An 18801-nucleotide genomic window follows, 5' to 3' on the forward strand; every position below is an offset into this window, starting at 1 on the left:
ATGTGCCTGTGCTTCGTTATTCTAATGTTATGCAATAATTCACTTGTGAAATATGTGCCAAAATTGGCCAACTATCTTAAGTAGTGGAAAGATTAAGTATAATATCAAAGAGTATCATATCAGCGATCAAATTAATTAGAGTATGAAGTAAAAAATGACATTTAAAAGTGTGTGATATCCGCACGCTGCTCTGATGTGCAAACACACATATCGGCTTCTCCATGAAAGCAACCTTGCTCCTTTGACTCCAGGGGGACACATACTGTTGTCTTAGATAAACCCAACCCAGACCGGAGGGAGTTGAATATTAAAAGAGAGATGATAATCTGGAGACGATTCAGACAAGGGGGGGAAAGGACATAAGAGAAAGCAATGCAAGAAGAATGAGGCGGATAAGGAGGAGGAGGAAGCTGGGGACCCCTCCTCCTCCTCCTCTTCCTCCTCTTTGCGTCTCCTCCTCTTTGCGCCATCTGGTAGCCATCAGCGCCTCGCACAGGAAAGGGCGGCCATGCCTAGCCTCTTCCCTCCCTTGCACTGGCGAAACACCAATCAGCCGAGGGCCCCTGGCCCAGCTCTGTCCAGCCCGACCTAGCCTAGCCTAGCCTAGCCTAGCCTGGGCTTGGCTTGGCCGGCCAGCAGCAGGGGCCGCGGCCCGTCATGCCGCAACACAACAGCAGAGAGGAGCACAGAGCAGCTTCACATTCCTGGGCTGTGTGGCTGCCAAGAAGTGCTGGGAGTGGAATGAGAGAGCGGGCCTGAGAGCACCGCTCCTCTCTGTGGAGGCTGCTTAATGGCTTGTTGCTGAGCATTCATGTCTCTGTAGATCTCTACATTTGTTGTTCTTTCACCAACTTCTAATATTTCTAGAGTTCTCTCCCAACAAAGTCGTGTGATTGTTCTCAGATGCCATTATGGGATGTCTCGCGTGGTACACTTTCAACTAGCTGCAGGTCTAGGCTCTGAAACAACACTCCCAAACCATAGACCGGCCTATGATGTGTGGCTTCTTTATAGAAGTATTCCACCTGGGACCATCAGTGTTGTCCCAGAGGTGCCTTCGGTCCAAAACACCATCACACAAATAGCCACGCAGGACACAGAACACAACCGGAAGCAGTTGCATGACTCAGGCTATATTTGCCTTCTTGCTCGCATTCTTTCCCACATGTAATTACCAATGTGAAAGAGACCATTTCCGAGGTCCATGCAAATGAAAAACATGGAGAAAAAGACAAAATAAACAGTTGATGTGTACATTTACTGCTGCCAAGGAACTCCGCCATCCATCGACATAGTGTGTTCAACTTATCCCGAAGAAACTGCTGAAATGGGCTGTTATAATTGTGCGTTAAATGTGAGCTGTGCTTTGCTTATCACGTGTGGCAGAGGAGTATACAGAAGCACTTTGGTAATGTTCAGCAACTCAGGATCTGGCACAGAGTAGCCTTGAGCCAACAGAAACAAGAAAACCAGCATGTGGAGTAAGAAAGAAAAAAAGGGGGGTTAACTTGTTTGTGAATATCAAAAACCCTGTCAGCTACTGTTATTCACCCCCCCCCCCCCCCCCCAAGTCTTCTTCACCATTTGTGGCAGCACCAACACTAAACACAAGCAATGGGCTGCAGCTGTAATCAGGTAGAACAAGTACTGTGTACTTGATATGAAATCACAAAGGACTTCTTCCATGGATGGTTCTTTACCATGCCTGCTCCACCGATCAAAGTCCCCGTCTAAATGTGTCTATCAACTTCTGTGGTCCAGCGACACATACCATTAAACCCTTTGAACCCATCAAACAAATCTGGAGCTCGCTGGCTAGTTCCCCCTCCACCCCAACTTTCTCCCCTAATGGACCAACGCTGTGCACTCAACGGTAGAACCGGGAAGTAAATCCTATTTGGTTTCAACGTGTTGCTTCGCAGAAAACACATTTGAGAGCATTAGATGCTGTCTGCCAGAACGAACAGAATGACTATGAATACAAATGTGTCTTGGCTTAATATCCAGAAATGACAAAAGACTAAATATGAGGCTTATCAAGCCTGGCCAACTGGGCACAATTCAACGTTCCCCGCAGAGAAATCTGGTTGCATTAATATTTTGGTTACCATGTCCATTAGCTTCTCATTTCTGAAGGAACTTTTGAAGGAAATCAAAATGGCATCAGAAAGATACCATAAACACTCTCTGGGTGGAGCGTGAGACCCCTTGAGAAGGCCTTCTTAGAAAGCCTGATACTATTTAAATGATGCTAGCTGACAAGCTTCAGTGTGCGGGAACCGGAATGCAGCAGAGCTTTAACTGAAAAATCGGGTGTCAAAAAGGGAGGAACTTGTTTAGCTAATCAGGCCAAGTAATACAGTTGTCAACAATACAGTAATCAGCCCTGATATGTCCGTCTGTGTCATACCTACTGACAGCAGAGCTGAATCCGACCACTACTCAAATAGAGTGGTCCCACCAGCACCAATTCATGGGTATAAAGAAAACAATATCTACAAATAACTGAATATACCGAGCACATAAGTCAAAATAAAGATACATTTTCCCCAGTTTCCAGTATGATAATGTTATTGTGCAATGTGGTGCACCGTTTGTCATCCAAGAAGACAGAGATTAACACAGGGAGGACACTCACACGACCGACACTGGGGAACAAAGGAGCAGCAGGAATGAAAACGCAGCCGGGACAGCAGGGGAGCGGTGAGGAGACCAACACTGGATATGTGGGGATGCGCACAGCAGTGAACATGTGACACTATAGATGGACTATCAGGAGTATTGAAGCATCTCTCCTTGTCACTGTAGGGTTGATAATAAAATATGAATGTTAAGTTTAGTAAAAAGGCACTGAGTTTATATAGTCGTCACTTAAACTTTATTACTAACCTAAACTAAAGACCAGACAATAAAGTAACTGTTCCTGTGTGTGTGTGTGTGTGTGTGTGTGTGTGTGTGTGTGTGTGTGTGTGTGTGTGTGTGTGTGTGTGTGTGTGTGTGTGTGTGTGTGTGTGTGTGTTACACAATTCAAAACAGGGACCAAAGGAGAAGGACCCATATGAATATTTCATGTGTGCTGTTGTTGTTGTTGTTTGTAATGGAGACTTAATAATTAATGGCTCCAATCCATTTGAATTCCACGGTACCTCATAGGACAAGCAGAAGCAGTCTGCTCCCAACCAGCCCCCCTCCCCACACACACACACACACACACACACACACACACACACACACACACACACACACACACACCACCATGCCACATCAGGACAACTTCGCTTGCGTTCTTTGTTAGCCTATGAAGGCTAACGCTACACAAACAGGCCTCTGTTGCGCTCTGTTCTGTTGCTTGTTGTTTGTGTTCTAAAGGAGATCGGGAGGGGCTTTACAGAGAGAGGGAGAGAAAGTGAGCGTTTGTTCACTGTGTTCCACTTGTTAAGCAGATTTAAACCAATCCCCTGATTAATCAAGGAGCCGTACCTTTTAGTTATAGCCAGATCCCAACTCTCTGCTGATGTCTTCATATTTCTCCAGACAAATCACATGGGCACTTTTCTACAAGCTAACTGATTGTTCTGGTAAAACACGAGAGAGATTGCATGATTGATTAGATGCTGGATGTCTTTCGTGTGAATCATGTCAATTTAAAAGGAATGAGGCTGGTCAAGTGTGAACTGCTGAAAAAATCTAACAATGAGGTCTTCTTAAGGTCTTATCAGTAGAACCATGTCAGGATCTGACGAGAGAGACACACACACACCAGGGATCCATTATGCTAAATATTTTCTTAAGAGGAACAATGAGACAATAAACATCACTGCTTTTTAAGATTTGGTTAACATTTTCACTTCTACCATGTCTATATACCACCAAGATTAATATAAAGATTGTCCAAATGCTCCAAACCAAAAGCCTGGCATGATAACATGTGCCAATGTATTATTATGTACTTGGCCACCTATAATTAGCGTTATTGCTTAGCCAAAGTCAAAGACTTAGAAAACCTCCTTGAAATTCCTTAGGAGGGTGCTGTAACAAGTGCACTTCTCCCCAAAAAAACAATACACGCATGTGACCTGAAAGAAGAAGAGGGGAACTACATGAAAAATGCAATATCAATGAAATAGAAACCAGTAGAGGTTGAAAACACAATTGTGGTTATGAGAAGGAAAAAAAAAAGGCCACATAATATTGTGCAACAGGTTGACAATATTTTGCTTATTATAGACAAAAAGGGACACTTCCCAGTTCTTTGAAAATGCAACATAGAGCCAGTTGACAGACAACAGAAAATAAAGAGAAACACAAAACAAAAAAGCACATATTTTATCCCTGCCCGCATAGAAGATAGCCGAGTTAACAGTCCTACTCTAACCATTAGTCTCTCTTTTTTCACTGTCATAATGTATTTGCAGAGAGAGACAGGCACATTCCAGTGAATAGAAACCCCATGATTTTGCAGTTTTGCACAACCCAGTGTCGGGGCGGTTGGAGAGGGGAGTCACTAAACAGTATTAACCTTTGAGCTCCACCAATCAGGACTCGGGCCTCAGGGCCAGAGTGTACCCTGAGTGGTTAACCCAGAGAGGAAGTAGTCATCTGGTAAGTGTGTCGGCTGCTACTGGCTGAGATTGGAGAGCCAGTATTAGGATATGTCTGCAGACATTGAGAGGGAGGGTGGTGGTCTTATCAGTTGAGCTTTAAACTAGGATGTCCGGTGAAACCACCACCGCCTGTCTTTAAACAGCTGGACCGCTATCCGGGAGCTAACAACATGTAACACTTGGACAAATGCATAACCGTGGACTCGCATCGATAACTAAATACATGACAAGAAAATGGAAAGTATGTCCGTTATTAATGCAACCATCATCATTTTCCCCACTTACTTTTTTTCCCCCCATTTATTTAAAATATATTTTATACGGCCAATATATATTTTTTCCCCATTTACAACTTCCAACTGTCGATTCTAAGAAACAAATATTGTCCTTAGTATCTAGCTACTACTTTCCAATGAATGTACACATGGTGATCTTTGAATCAACATTACATACAATAGCGTCCATAAATCTCTCGCCAGTCTAGAGCTGTGCAGTTAAACGCATGATGGAATAAACAATAAATTAAAATGGAGTGAGTGGCTTTGCGAGAGATTGACATGAATCATCTTCTGTGTAACTAATCGTCGAGTGATAACATTGCGTAACTGACAGGACCTATTTTTAGTGACCATGGCATTTTGTGGCACTGGTACTAAATACATAGTGCTACTGTGTCAAGTGTCGATGACTTTACCCGTTGGCCCAAATGTTTCACCCTGCTACATCCTCTTGCTGAGCACTTCACCATATACTTCCATCAATCAATCAATACCAATCATGACCTTATTTGACCTACTGTGTTACTAACTACCGTTGTGTGTCCGTGACGCAGACACCAGCATCCCCCAACACGACAAACAGGCCAGAACCAAGGTCGTAGTTCACAGCCGTGATCACATGATGCAACGCTGCTTGGCCCATTAAATCTGAGCCCGCCTCAACTCAACCACCAGTGAGACCCAGATCATGCGCTGATTTCAGAAGACAAAATGCTTATGATGTTAGTAAGCCCAACCAGAAGAGGGGGGAATGGGATAGAGTTTCAGCCAGACAGACCGACAGATACACAGATAGTATAAGCTGGCCATAGAGTAGGCATGGGCAGGGCCTTCCGAAACATGGTGTGCTGGCAGCAGAAGGAAGGAGATGATGCTAGTGTTTTTGGTGAGGAACCAGTCCAAAAAATATGAAGCTCATTCACTTCTCATTGCCAGTGAGGGCATCACCAAGGGGAGTGACCGGATATCTGGTGGACCCACTTATGTGCCAATTAAATATCAACCAGGTTTCCAAGTTCAATTTCCCAGATAAGAACATGGATTTGAAAGTATGATTCATCTCCTTCAGAGACCATTGTGTTTGATGTCAAGCAGAAAGGTTTGGGTCCAATTACGAATTGGTAAGAAAGACCTAGCCTCATCGGAAATGTTTCAATAAAAATAAATTTGCAAATTACTCGACATATGCAAATGAGTTAACTGTACACTCTGTCCATTCTGCCTGCTACTCTGAACCTCTGTACCTCTGTGGGGTTGGTGCATTCAACCAAAAGACTTCCATGCCAGTGTCGTAGGTAAGTTGTACAACAATACAAAAACTATGCTAATACGCCTTGTGAAAACTACTATAGATAGTAGTTCCAGGGGGGTCCAGGCGAGCGGACGACTTGCATGATGTAACACAGCTACCAAAGGTTAAACCTGCAAGCTTGTCATGGTAATGCATCTGCTCACAAACTAAAAACTTGTATCCACTTACAACAAGGAAAACCTGAGATGGAACCAGTGACGTGCATAATTATAGTGCGGGCCAGTGTAGAATGACACGCCACAATTGTTATTTAGTAAAACAACACACGGCAGTTGACACAATTAACATAATGTTACATGACCTTTATAACTAGCCCTTTATCTGATGCTTTCATCCGACGCAAATGCACGGGTGCATCATAGTATGCATCGATTAGGTGACAATCGCTCAATGAGGACCAATAGATTCAGCAATATAAATGTACCATAATATATCCAATCCCTTCAAATCATGAACCAACAGCAATTGTCGGTCAAATTAGCCAATATTGGGGAAAGTTCATGGAATCAGGTCAAGGAAACCGTTATTGCATTATATTACAAAGAAGCTTGTAATTTACCAAACTGCTTAACTCAGTCGTCATTTACAAATTTTATTTTCCTCTTGAAACATTTCAAGCAGGGTATTTTTTTTAGCAGGAAGCATCTACCATGCTCACTAGAACATATCCAGCTCTATTTAGTGTCTCAAGACAAGCCCTTCTGCCCAGTGAGTGGAGCAGACCTTAAAAAGCAACCACCAAGGCAACTATATCATTCACATCTCATCCATCCCACCCTTTTACTGGTCCTTATGAGAGTGTTGTAACTTAAGATGGACCAATGTTTTTCCACACTTGCATTAAGCCTCAGCCTTAGCATCTGTGGATATTTTTCCCATACATGGCCAACGTTAGGAGGTCCCCTTTGATCTATCCAGGCTGGGAACTCATTATCGTACGTCAAAGAGCAGGGTCGGTGTGGGAATAGGTGTGGAACAACCGTGAGAGATCTTATCAGTGTTTTATAGGATGAACTGTAACTGTGATAGAAGATATGTGCCTTCAGCTTTCTCTGAAAGTATTGCCACATCATTGTGGTCTCAGATTATCATCCAACTGACCATTTTTATTTTACATGACTACATGATCCAATTTGTACATCTTGCAGACAACATAATATATAACAGAATGCCCTTTTTACCCAACTATCACTGCGCCAATGTTTACCAAAATTAAAACGATGTAGCCTACAATGAGGCTGGTTGATCATTGGGCAATAGCCTATAGGACTAACTCTTGGTTATAGAAACAGAAATATAACCGTCATGGCGATTCAACAACTTAGTTATTATTGGGAAATCATTATGTGGGCCATTCTTGTTATGTAGTCCTTTTAAAAATGCATTGTTTATGTGACGAATAGACTGGCGTTTCATTCACAGTATTTACACTATTTTGTTATAGATATGTTGTTGTTGTTATTTTTGTTGTATAATAAATAATACCAATTTAAAACAAATATGTATCTTTTTCAATCAACATATAGCAATAATTTGCTACTCAGTTAATTTGTTAATAAGATGGGAAGATAGGAAATGAGAGGACCATGTCCAACTCCATCCATACCATCATGTTTAGTGAGAAATCAAAAGTGTGATCAGAAGTGTGTTCTGTCAGTATCGACGAAGCCCGCTGATCGCACATCGCTGCATACGTGCGACTCACTCATCCATATCTCCCACTGAGAGTGTGTGAATCTTTGTGACACGCTTCCCGATCGTTTTTAAAATAAATACAACTGCACTTACGTAACGTCTCAACTTTTTTTCGGGAGGTGACTTTCTTAACCAGCCGGAGCACACCACATCTCCCCCGCTCATGTTGGGCTCTTTCTTTCTTTCCGTAAACAGTGGGAGAAGTTTGTAATCGGGAGGCGACACCTGAAAAACATGGATTGATCCATTTAAACGAAGAAGAACAAAGTTCATGTCATGTTTTTGTGAGTTGGTGCAATACATACCTCCTTCCCCGAAATGGCGAGTCACCACCAATGTTATCCAGAGAAATGAAAACACCAGATTTTCGCGAATTAAAATCAATATCCAAATCCTTTAAGATGTACACGAATGCACGTCGCGGCGGTGCATTGTTTTTTTCTCCCGAGTAACAATTGTTGATATCTTTCTTTGCCCAGACCGAAACGCTGTGGCAAAACAAGCGCGGACAAGTGAAACTCCAAGTTTATGATTCTATGAGACGCTTTGTGCAATTCCTGTAAAAGTGAAGCGATACGCTGTTGGGGGGGGTCGGATCTTTGTATTCCTCATTGTCCCGATGCATATTCGATTCCGCAAAACAGTTTTGGTACAAAGGAAACAGTTGAGCCGCCGATCTTCCCACCGATCTACTTTTACGGTTCCTTAATTTTGATTGACATTGTGCCTCCGTCTTTCCCTAGACTCGCCCTCCTTCGGAACACATAGACTTAGAGAGGATCCAGATTTGTACCGTTATCCCGGTCTACTGTAGTGCAATTTCCGGTTTCTTACTTCCTAAGAGCTGTGTACGCCGGAAAGAGAATATTAAGATCATGACAACCGTAACAACAACAACAACAACAACAACGACAACGACAAATAGAATAAATATGGAGTTTGACTCATAATTTGGCAAGGCAATATCCAAAACATGTAACGAAACCGGATATCCCTTCATCGAAAGACCCTCCCGCTCTCTCGCCGTTAAACCCATGTTCCTAAAAGTCCCGCCCTCTCTTGCCAGTAACGCTAAATTGTAGGTTACGGAACACGGGGGGAGAGGCGGTGGCGTGGAGGAATAGTGCAGATAGTAGTATCCATGGGACATGTAGTTCCCCACTGCTCCCGGTTTGTCCCGAACAATAGAAGAGAAAATGCCTAGTAAAAAGAAAAACTGGTTGGTGGGATAACATGAAATGGGCTATTACTTTGGGCATCTTATTATAAAAGTTTAAATGAAAGTCCCGCCATGCGAATTCCTCAATCTGCACTTTCAATGACCCAAACATGTGCAACTATTATGTTCCAATTACTCTGGCTAGCCATCAAAGAACTTAATCAGCTGCATTGGTGTTTTTTCATTGGCCCAACTACAAAACAAAAATGTAAATCCTGAAATGGATTCCTGATATTTTTTCCAACGACAGAAAAGCACATTCTAGATAAGATGCCTTCCTTATGGGCGTGTAATAGGAATCCGAGGAATCTCTTTGGAATGTTATTGGGATGGTAATTGCCTCCGAGTGCTGGTGCCTCCTAGTCATTTTGTCAATTTTGGTAGAATGATGTAGGTTATAGCCTGCTAATTATATGCATACATGCATATACACTTAGTGTGTACAATGTTGCCACTGGCGAAAAGCCAAACATAGGAATTCAACGTGGGTCTACTTATGTTATGGTAGGCCTGCAAGGCATGCCTACTGTTGGACTGTTTTAATGCCAATTTATCCGAATATACCTTTTTTAATGGGTATGCTAATGTTGCAAATATTTTCATAGGACGGCAACATATTGTAATGGTCCAAAACATATAACATAAATTCAAAATAATCAATATTGTTAAAACTGTATAGATTGAATAGCATTGTACGTTTTGTTCCTGAATAGTTATAGCATGCACTTTTTAACGGTTAAAATAAAATTAAAGTGAAAATTAAAGTTAAACAGCAGTAAAGATTTTAATCTCAAATAATCAACATGCATTTAACTTTTCTGTACACCCCATCAACCAAACATGGTTTAAAAATCTTTTTTTTGTTGTTGCAGTTTTTGTATTGAAAAGGACATGTTTCCGTAAATGAGCAGTGTACCACATAATATCGACAGAGAACTTCCTGTTATAACTTAGAATATTATTCAAAATTATAAATACAATTATTGCATATAGTATAAAACATGCGTATTAGCAAAGTAAATAAAAGTTCACCTTAAGAAAGAGATCCTAGAGTAATGGATACAGAGCAATCACAATTTAAGCGCATGGACAATTTAACATTGTCCATATTCAGCGGTTTTCTGAAACGCAGGTGGGTGGGAGTTTGCGTGAGTGATTTTAGCATATGACAAAGAACACAGTCACACTTGATGATGTATTCCTTACTTACTGAAAAAAAAAAAATCTGTTGACTTGACTAATGCACTTTGGCATTAAAGTCAAACAAAATGTAACAAGGACAAATGTATTTTAATAGACAAATGTAATTTGTATTTTTTTAATACCTCAAGGTCATTTTGGTTAAACATCTTATTTTTTTTCAAAGGATCAGAAAGAATATTCACTATCTTACCTCTTATCCTTCCCCACACACACACACACACGCGCACACACACACCAGTGTAAGCAGAGATTCTTAATTCGTCAACAAAAAAAACAACATTGTCAATAAAAGGTCCTCAGATCTTGATAATAACACTTTATGCGCCAGCCGCCCCGTGGTTCCAGGGGGTGAAACATTAGTCCTTAATACACACTTTATGGTACAAGAGGGAAACCCCAGTAGTCTCGGACCCATTAGTTCTCCATTAGTTTGTAAGTCAGCGGTGGCAGTTTCTCTCCCTCTCTCTCTCTCTGACCACTTCCCCAATGTTCAGAAGACCAGTCTGCTGACGGTGTTGAAGCCCCCTCCATCTCCCCCGCCACCCGAGGGTCCGCAGCTCCCCGGGGGGTCGTTGTCGTCGGAGCCGTTGTGCCTGAAGGAGCCGGAGGACGAGGAAGCCTGGAGCGCCTGGGCTCGGGCGTTCAGCTCCTGTTCCTGATGAGGTTACACAGGGATGGAGAGGGAGAGAGAGAGAGAGAAATACGTTTGACCCAATGGATGGAGTTAATACATTGTATAAATCGTTGCTTTTAGGTTCTGAATTGTTATTCCTTTTATAGGGCTTGACTTAATGATGGGCCTCGTTCAAATGTTTATCTAATCCAACTCTGGAATTTAGCGCAAAAATTAGATCGCATCCGACCTATAACGTGTAGTGCGTCCAACAGCGACATCTAGCGGTGGTTTATTTCAAGTCACCTTAACGTGTGGCTCACTGATAAATAGTTTCTTTGAATATGGATGACATGCTTATTAGAAAAATAAAAAAAGGTAACAGTTTGTGATCCCAGCTTAGTAAGAGTAATAGCAAATATTTTTTGTTTATAATAATGCAATTATGCATATGTCTATTGAAGACATCAGCTGCTTCCTATTGAACATTCAAAATGCAGCAGTGCAATAAACACAGTCAGTTCAACAGGCAGACCACCACAGCACAACACCTCAATCTCAGATGTCGGACTCCGCAAAAGTCGACCAGTCACATGTGTGATAATCATTAATCCCGGCTTATTCCTGCGAATGAGGCCAGTTCCGCTGGGCATTCCAGTGCCTTGGCGGGCCTCACCTGTAAGTACAGCTTGTTGTCCTTCGTGATGGCGTCCAGCAGCTCCTTCTGCAGGGGGGGCTCGGCACTCAGGCTCATTCCGTTGGGAGCCCCCCCCCGGCCGGCACCCGGTGCGCTGGCCTCCTGCTTCCTGTACACGAGCACGTACGCCGTGTCCTTGGGGAAGCGGTCCGTCACGTTCTGCACCGACTGGAAGGAGGTGAAGGACACCCGGCTGTCGTTGAACAGCATCCAGTCCCTCCGCTCCTCGGTGCCGCCCGGCCACGCCTCTGCCTGCGTGGACCGCGGCTTCGTCAGGGCGGCGGCGGTCCCGGGCCCCGCCTCCAGCCCCGCCTCCGGACACCGCTTCCCGCCGAGGCTGCGGCCGTACGAGTAGTAGTGGCCACTCTCTGAGGACGTCCCCGAGTGCATTACCACGGAGCTCAGCACGTAAGGCACCAGGCTGACCGTCCTGCCGTCACCCTCCATCTGCTCCGCCCTGTCCGTCCTCCCAGTCTCCTCCTGCACCTGCTCCTCCTCCTCTTCCTCCACCACCTCAACCTCCTCATCCTCCTCCTCCTCCTGCTGCTGCTGCTGCTCTTCCTCCTCCTCTTTGTGGGAGGGTTTCAGTTTTTTGGCCAGGTTCTCGCTGCTGTCCGGGGTGTCCACTTGGAGAGCAGCAGGAGGTGGTGGGGGAGCGATGGTGCACAGAGAGGACGAGGAGGACGCAGTGGCGGCGGCGGGGGGTCTGTGCGGCGAGGGGGACGGGGGAGGGGAGTGCAAGGGGAGTGTCATCAGCGGGGGCATGGTCACGTTGTCCAGGATCTTGCGTCGCACGTGGCACTTGGCATCGTAGGAGAAGCGCAGCAGCGTGAGGATCAGGTACTCGGGCGCCGCCACCACCTCCATTGTCCTCTCGGCCCGCTGCAGCGAGCTGCACGTGTCGCAGAAGTAGGCGTTCTCCTCGTCCAGGATCTCCGGCGCCAGGAAGTAGTTCACCAGGTCGGGCACCGAGAGCGGCGGCTCGTTCGTCACCGGGGCCGAATCTCCTCCGTCCGACACGGTCACCGAGGATTTGGCCGGACCTTGGAGCTCCGGAGCCTCGCTGCCACCGTTGACCGACCCCTGGCCCAGACCCTTGGGCTCCTCGGAGGGGGTCTTCTGGGAGGAGGAGGAGGAGGAGGTGGTGGTGGAGGAGGGGCAGAAGGCCAGGGAGAGGTCGGTGAAGGGCTCCTCCTTCTGGGAGATGCTGTTGCACTGCGTGCAGCGGATGCCCGTGCTCAGACGGCCACCGAACATCCTCTCGATCAGAGTCCTGCTGTCCTCCGGAGGTTGGGCTTCCTCCTCAAGGAAATGTGTCTCCTTGCCGTTCTCTGGAGCTGCCTGACCCACGGGGGCCTGGCTCTCCGCCAGGCTGAGAAGGCCGTTCATTGGCTTTCCCGACTGCAGGATCTGAAGCGTCTTCTCCTCTTCATGTAACCTTGATGCCATCAAACAACCATATTTTGTATTAATACATAATATATTCATATTAATGACTAAATGATAACATCAGTTAAGTTAGTTTTGATTCAAAAGCGTATGTAGGCTACTGCCACATTTAAAAAAAACTCTCCTCCTTTCATTAATAAGGCTAGTTCTGAGACAATAATCTTGTCAAATGAACATGATGACCAGCTACAAAAAACAGCCAGATCACTGAGTGCAGTGGTGGTTTTGGTGGGGGTGGTGGGGCTACCTGTCGAGGAGAAAGCGTAGATATTCAGAGCAGTCCTGCTGGGAGCCTGCGTTGAACCACGGGGGGCGGGAAGCCTCGAAGAAGTTCCTGGGCGCATACGCTGCCCTCTGGAGGGAGCACACACACATCACATCGTACCGCATCGCTCCGCCTTCATGTCAACGTCAATAGGAATCGAGTGGTCTGCGGAGCACCCACCTGTGTGTGGGCGAGGAAGGCGAAGAGCAGCTGCAGCTTCTTCATCAGCGTGTTGGTACCGCTGAGATGGAGAGACAGGACATGTCTCCTGAAACTGAGACACAGAGGGTGGCTGTTAACCGTTTTCACAATTCAAGCTTAGAGTTTGCGGAACAGTGCATCGGATGACTCATATTTTTGATTTATTTTAATCTAAACATGTCTTTATTGTTCTAATAATAAAGCACTAGCATCAGAGTTATGTTTTCAGCTAAGAAATTGTTGTTGTATTAGGTACCGGTTATGTGATAAAAAATAGGCCTGCAAAGATTTGGGATTTAACAAAGGCTTACAAAATAAGTATTGCAACTCGACAAGGAAAAACATAACTAGAACTGCTCAGCATGTACAGACAGAGGGGGAGAGAAACGCAGGGCTCACTCAGTGGCCATGAAGAGGGTCTGGATGATGCTGTTCATGTAGCAGGTGTTCCCCAGGTTGACCAGACCGGTCTTCCCGGTTTCAGACTTCCCGGCCTGCCTCAGGACCCCATGAGCAAAGGAGTTGGACTGGGACGTCCAGGCACTTTGATTAAGGACCGCCTTGATCTTCTCCTCTGCAGGCTTCGGGAGATCCTAACAAGATAAAAATAAAAATAAAACCAAGAGTGCTTGATCTGGGAGAAAAGTTGAAAGTCAAGTATATACGGTTCATGAAAACATATGAAGATATAGCCAAGGATTCACTGCCCGAAGTGATGTCAAAACCACTAGATGCATCAAACAAATCTGGTATGTACGAAGAGCGTGGAAACGCCCCAAGTCAGCTTAACAGAAGTGCAATCTGGATTTAGTAGGCTCAAAAATGTGTGTGCCCTCTTAAGAAATTACGGATTTCACACCATAGCAACATAGATGCATGAATATGCAGTGATAAAGGCGAAGGCTGAGTCTAATATTTAATGCTCATGGTTAATTCTACAGCATTTTAAAAACATACTCTCCTATTAAACCCAATTGCAGCTCACAATGTCTTTGCCTGACATAGTAAGATCTACAGAAATCAAGTCTACAGAATTCAAGTTTAGCCACAGCAAAGTGAATTTCCACACACAGGGTAAGATAGGACCTGCGGTCCGCTGTACATCACTAATAGACTTAATAAGGTCAAAGTGTTTACGCCTGTATCATCTCTTCAATATATCCAACATGATTTTCTTTATAGGCATGATAGTCAGGAAGTGGTTAGGTTGTTTGACAGAAAGTAAGCCTTGACCAAGATGCCTTTATACTACAACAACGAATACAAATCCACCCGAGGTCGTTTTGTATAAATACACCTGCTAAAACATTTAACAGTGAATAGTGTAAGTATTGACATTATTTTTTCAGTTGTGTTTGTGTTTACCTTGATGGCCTCCAGTATGTTGTCATAGAGATCAGGGAAGCCAGAGTACTGGTACATCATGCAGTGGATCAGCTCCGTGAACTGCAGCAGGAAGGCCTTGCTGGTGGACAGACCATCGGTCCTTATGGTCTGGACCAGGTGTACCACGTGGGGGACAACCTTGGACCAGAGAGAGGAAAGTACATGTTGGATGAAGGAGGACAATGAATTCACTGCTGGTACTAGTTATGCATGTAGTACCATTTACTACTAGGAACATTTAGGGAGATGATTTAAAGAGAAAAGAAGAAACCCATTTCTTCGTCATTATTTTCTAAATTGGTGCACTAATGCATCAATATCATATTTTCATAGTGTCTTCAACTGGCTTTGATAATTTAACAGATCAGAGATGATGATGATATGATGATAACTATGGAAAAGCGAGAATAATACTGTTCATGCTCCATTGTATTACACAACGTGAAGGAGAGCAGAAGGCCCCTCACCAGATGGAAGGCTTCAGGAGAATGCTGGAAGCTGAGCAGCATGTGAGAGAGAACGACCAGTGCCCCTTGTCGTACGATGGGATACCACAGCCGGTTCAACACCTGCGGGTAGCAGGAGGAAGAATACATGATATTTAGTTGAACAAAACCACTTATTTTTGTGTTTTTTGTGTTCTGGTTGGTTTCATCAAATATAATTGATCCTAATGATCCGTGTCGTCAACTTTGTCATTGTAAAAGACACATAAAATATAAATGTCTGAAAGTAGATACACACCAGCTCGATCTTCAGCAGGGTGACGTCTATGAGGATGGTGAACTTCTGTACTGCAGCCAGTCCTTTGAGCAGAGCAATCACCCAGGTGTCAATGTGTTGAGCCAGGGGCCAGGAGAGCCAGTCTATCATTCTGGATCACACAAGATGGACAGAAGAGACACAAGAGTGAGTGAAAATTTACAACATAAGCAAACAGGAATTGAATTACCCATCATACATTGAAAGAAAAAAACAGCATCAACCATCCAACCATTATATTAGTCTACTCTTAAATAATTTGTTGACACACAACTTACATTGGCAGATATAGAATAGGGTTCAAAATTCAGCCCTCGGCCAGTAGCCTAGGGAAAATAATGTAATGTAATGGGAAAATTAAATTTTCTCTAACTGCCATTTGTTGATTGTGCCTTTTACCCTGACCCCCTTGGGGGGTCAAGGGTCTTTAAGGGTTGATGCATTGGACTTCTCTTTGTGGAGCTCTAAGAGAGACGCAGGGCGAACTCCCATCTGAGGCCTCAGATTATTGTGTTATTGTATGTTTGTTATTGTATGTTTATTACTCAATTAAATTAGCCTAATTGTTACAAGTTTGGATGACTCTTCATCTTAAACAGTTAAGACAGATGATTGACATGGTGCAAAATTCCACCACACCACTACCTGCTATCATTGTAGCATGTATCATACCAACCTGCAGAGTGCCTTGGTCATGCTTGCGTCCTTGACATTCTGGTCAGTGGTGAGGCTCTTGATGAGCACGGTGATCATCTGCAGGGGGATATGCTGCACGAGACTGGCCAGGGAAATCGCTGGGTCAAAGGAGGGATCTGGAAGCAACGCAGAAACAAGCCGTGAATATGATTTCCCATCATTGAATCTTGAACAAACAAGAAGATTTTTATTGAATTATCAAGGGATATTTTTTGTTGTTGTTGATATTAATGGAATAATGTAACAATGTTTCAACCATTATTTCCAATCAGAATAAAGATCTACAAATGAATTAATTAAGACTAATTTAGCCTGAGAACAATAATGCAAAGCTTGAATACTGACATGTAATACAATCAATAAGTGATGATTGTCTTTCTGTGCATGTTTTCAAGAAATGTTCTTAAAATTCAGTTATCTTGTTTAAAGGTTACACAGAGCATTTGTACATACAGGGCTTTACACAAGAACTACAAATATTCCTAATACACATATACACACTATACACATTTTCAACATATGCACTAAAGACCATAATCTGAAATGTTCCCCCTTTAAAATTGACTGAATGCTATTTACCTGTGGATGATATGATGGCGAACACCTCCTGTAGCGATGGTAGCAGCGTAGCCGGCTCTGCTTTCCAGATGTTCTGCAGCAGTGTGCTCACCTTGGTCACCTGACCCACATACTCCCTGAGCTCCCGCTCCTGACTTGCCGGGCAGTGGAAGTAGCTGATGGTCCTCACCAGCTGCTGGCAGAACAACACAGCAGACTTCTCCCTGGGGATGCACTGGACAAAATCCGAGAGCAACGTGCTGATGCGGGCACACAGGGCGGGCTTGGGTCGCTCACACACCATCCTCAAGAGCTCCACTTGGAGGACAGTGAAGATCTCCAGCACGGAGGGACAGCTGATGAGCAGCCTCAGGCAGCAGTGGATGTAATCGATGATGGCTGGATCTTTACACTCCAGTCGGTCATAGCCCTGCTGCAGCAGGCCCAGGACAAAGTCTTTAGTGAAGAAGAGCTGGAACTCTGTGCGGTGATAACGGGCATAGGCCTCCATCACCTGGAAGCCCACCTGTTTCTGGAAGGCATCCTCTCCCAGCAGGATGAGGCGGGCAGTGAGGGTAAACAGGGCTTTGCATTGCTCTGGCGTCACCTCCTTTTCTGCTGCCTCAACCACCTTCTTCACAATGGCCTTCTTTACTGGGACAGTGTGGTTGGAGCAGACGAGGGCCTCCAAAATCTTATCCATGCTGACAAATCTGTAATGCAGAGATAAATGATGAAGAAAAGGACATAAGCTGATTCCATTTCATGACTATCGATATTGTTTTGGTGGCTAAAACAGGCCAACACAAATGTAAAAAATGGCAGTGTTCGGAAGTGATTGAACAATTCACATACTTCTTGAGAGAAAGTTGATCAGACATGATGACAAACGTCGATGTTTTGTGAAACCAAAGACATGCAGATACAAAGACAGAGAGGATGACGCAAGCTTTCCGTAGGTGCAACATTGGTGAGTTTATCGCCATTTAATAAAAGCAGATAAGACAGGAAGATCCATTACTGGCCCATGTATAGGGCTCTCTTTGCGACTGTGACCTCCTAGTCGCAATTCCCTCCTTGGAGAGCCCATGTATAGGGCTCTCCTTAATTGCGACTAAGGGGTCACAGTAATGCGAAAATCGTCTTGGTCGCTTTCGGCTAACAGGCTAGAAGGTGTGTTACAATATACTAGCTTGTAGAGTTACGATATTGGCAAGAAATAAAATAAAAACACAAAAAACACGACATGACACATTGTTGATGTAAACAACATCATCCGCCTCTCATTCCTCTCCATGAAAACAACACGCTATGCTAGCGCTTAGCTGGGTGACGAGGAGCTAACACGTTTAGGGCTAGCTACAGGTTACTTGGTCACATAATATGATACAGTTGTCAGTATAAAGTTGACAATGATCGAATGACACAATTGTCACACTTCTCCTTTTAATAACAAATTGACCGGTTGCTTCTACGAGAGTGTGCATTGTTGTTGGCTAATGTGAACAAAGCAGCAGAACGGGCCCAACCAAACACCAAGTGCCTCTGACTTAGCATAAACGCTGCTGAGCCTCAATACGGTAAAGATCCAACACATGGTGTACATACCCAACTGACTCATGACAATTATATACGATCTGAATATCCCGAATTGCCAGGAGAGGTGCTTGGTCCTTTGACAGCTAAAATCAAACGTTATGTTCGTTGCTTTGATTCAATCAGCTGATGAGCCGTGTTCTGACGTCACTCTCAATGGCAGGCGTCCCACTAGGACCCCTCGGCACTATCCGGTTTTGCTGCCTTTTCTTTTTCTTTCTTTATTATTTACTGTCATCACATAGTTATTGTCATAACAATAACTAC

The 18801-nt window shown here is 44.2% G+C and overlaps 2 protein-coding genes across 7 annotated transcripts in view; both read right to left on the reverse strand.

The window, feature by feature from the left end:
* gab1 (GRB2-associated binding protein 1) overlaps positions 1 to 8604 on the reverse strand; it is a 41409-nt gene extending 32805 nt beyond the window's left edge. For 2 of the 5 annotated variants that reach the window (XM_084466216.1, XM_084466215.1), the window contains exons 1-2: positions 8195 to 8603; positions 7983 to 8114 (exon numbers count right to left, since the gene is read on the reverse strand). In XM_084466216.1, coding sequence (XP_084322342.1) covers positions 7983 to 8054 — 72 coding nt within the window. In that variant the 5' untranslated portion in view covers positions 8055 to 8114; positions 8195 to 8603. Of the gene's footprint in view, positions 1 to 7982; positions 8115 to 8194 lie in introns of all 5 variants that reach the window. The other 3 variants (XM_084466218.1, XM_084466217.1, XM_084466219.1) reach the window with 2 other exon arrangements.
* A 1352-nt stretch (positions 8605 to 9956) lies between these two features.
* Positions 9957 to 18680, reverse strand: usp38 (ubiquitin specific peptidase 38). Of its 2 annotated transcripts, none has more exons than XM_084464914.1 (11): positions 18547 to 18680; positions 16960 to 17651; positions 16361 to 16496; positions 15667 to 15796; positions 15390 to 15491; positions 14902 to 15060; positions 13936 to 14129; positions 13516 to 13603; positions 13318 to 13424; positions 11601 to 13059; positions 9957 to 10966 (listed from the first exon to the last, which is right to left on the reverse strand). In XM_084464914.1, the coding sequence occupies exons 2-11, from the start codon at positions 17639 to 17641 to the stop codon at positions 10802 to 10804; spliced, it is 3222 nt and encodes a 1073-aa protein (XP_084321040.1). In that variant the 5' UTR covers positions 17642 to 17651; positions 18547 to 18680; the 3' UTR covers positions 9957 to 10801. The 2 variants fall into 2 exon arrangements, with proteins under 2 accessions (XP_084321040.1, XP_084321039.1); XM_084464913.1 differs by having other exon boundaries at positions 13516 to 13609.
* Positions 18681 to 18801: the final 121 nt, after the last annotated feature.

Source organism: Micromesistius poutassou, assembly GCF_964030765.1.
Source record: "Micromesistius poutassou genome assembly, chromosome: 3".
In the NCBI taxonomy this organism is placed as follows: Eukaryota; Metazoa; Chordata; class Actinopteri; order Gadiformes; family Gadidae; genus Micromesistius; species Micromesistius poutassou.